Source organism: Plasmodium reichenowi, assembly GCF_001601855.1.
Source record: "Plasmodium reichenowi strain SY57 chromosome Unknown, whole genome shotgun sequence".
Lineage (NCBI taxonomy): Eukaryota > Apicomplexa > Aconoidasida > Haemosporida > Plasmodiidae > Plasmodium > Plasmodium reichenowi.
The window spans coordinates 1-1796 of record NW_017962262.1 but is presented as its reverse complement, the minus strand read 5'-3'; the positions used below and the strand labels follow the sequence as shown (position 1 = coordinate 1796).

The following is a 1796-nucleotide window of genomic DNA, read 5'->3' as shown; positions in this document are numbered from 1 at the left end:
ATAAGAATAAGATATATACATTTAGTGATAATATAGATGATAAGATATTAAAATTAAGTAGATATTATTATCAGAAGAAAGATTATGTAAAAAGTAAACAATATTTATTATTATATATTTTAAATATATCTGAAATTATTATAAATATATCTGAATCATCAAAAATGAAAACATGTTATTGGGGTATTATTAGTAATATTATAAATAGCTTTTTTATTAATATCAATAATGATGATTATTTATTTTCTAAAAATGAAGATGCTAAAATTATAGTTAAAGAAGATATAATAAATGAAATGAATGTTTGTATTGAAAGTATAGTTAAATTAAGTCAATTATTAAATAAAGAAAAAGTTTCAAAAAATGAAATTATTTTACAAAGAAGTTGGTTAATACATTGGTCTCTTATTATTATTTTTCATTTTTTTATGTATGTTATATATGTAAAAAATATATATCCAAAAAATAATTCATTTTCCATGTTACAAGATTGGTTTATTGATGAAAAGAATTTATCTATTTTAAATTTAATATGCCCACATATAATTAGATATTATTGTGTATATGCTATATTCTATAGAAATAGAAAAGATCATTTTGAATTAATATTAAATACATTAAATTTTATTAAATCAAAATACAATGATTCTTTTACATCATTATTAATATCCATATTTACAGATTATGATTTTAATATGGCTCAAACTTGTATAACAACTATTGGTACATTATGTGAACGTGATGTTTTCTTATATAAATTAAAACCTTATATTGAAGAACAATGTAGATTTATTATTTTTGAAACATACTGCCGTATTCATAAATCTATTAATATTGATATGATTTCTAGTAAAGTTAATTTAACAAGAGAACAAGCAGAAAAATGGATTGTAAATCTAATCAGAAATGCAAAACTAGATGCAAAAATTAACAGCGAAAAAAATTGTATCGAAATATCTACACCACCACCTAATCTATATCAACAAGTTATTGACAAAACACAAAATCTTATCATGAGATCCAATTTTATTGTACAAGTATTAAACAGATCTTCAAGTGATGATCAACAACAAATACAAAAAAATTTAAGATTCAAAAATAATAAAAATGAAAAAAATTTTAAAAACAACAAAAGAAATAAAAACTTTAATCATATGTACCACATCAACAACAAAATTGTGTCACCTGACACATAAAGGGGTAAAACTTGAACATATATATATATATATATGTATCTATCTTTATGCATATTTATTATATGTGAATTTTTTTTTTTTTTTTTTTTTACATCATTTTTATATTATATTATATTATATATATATATATATATATATATATATATATATGTATATTTTTATTTATATATGTTTCATATTTATTATTTTTTTTTTCTTATGTATATGATCCAACGCAAAAGTATAACGATCATACTTGTATGTGTCTCTTATATAAAATATATATTATATATATATATATATAATATATATATTTTATATATATATATTCTTTTATGTGTGTTCCCCTTATAGGGACAAGAAAAAACAATTAAAAATTCAAATATTAAACCTTTTAAAATAAAATATTTTCTACATATGTAACCTTTAAGAATGTCATAACTTTGCTTTTCATGACACAAAATATTATCATGATGAACACGTTGGTAATATACAAACAACATAATATGTCCTATTTTATATTGACAAAATGAACAATAAGTTTACATAAAAAATGTACTACCACATTTATCTCATCTTAAGGAACATAAACATATTAATTTTGCACCAACAATATTAATG

The 1796-nt window shown here is 19.2% G+C and overlaps 1 protein-coding gene across 1 annotated transcript; it reads left to right on the top strand.

Annotated features, from left to right (window-relative positions):
* On the top strand, positions 1–1196 carry PRSY57_0008900 (eukaryotic translation initiation factor 3, subunit 6, putative; the record flags this gene model as incomplete). The annotated part of the gene is made up of 1 exon (XM_020114177.1): positions 1–1196. A coding segment is annotated over one exon (1196 nt), but the record flags the coding sequence as incomplete, so codon positions are not given.
* Positions 1197–1796: the final 600 nt, after the last annotated feature.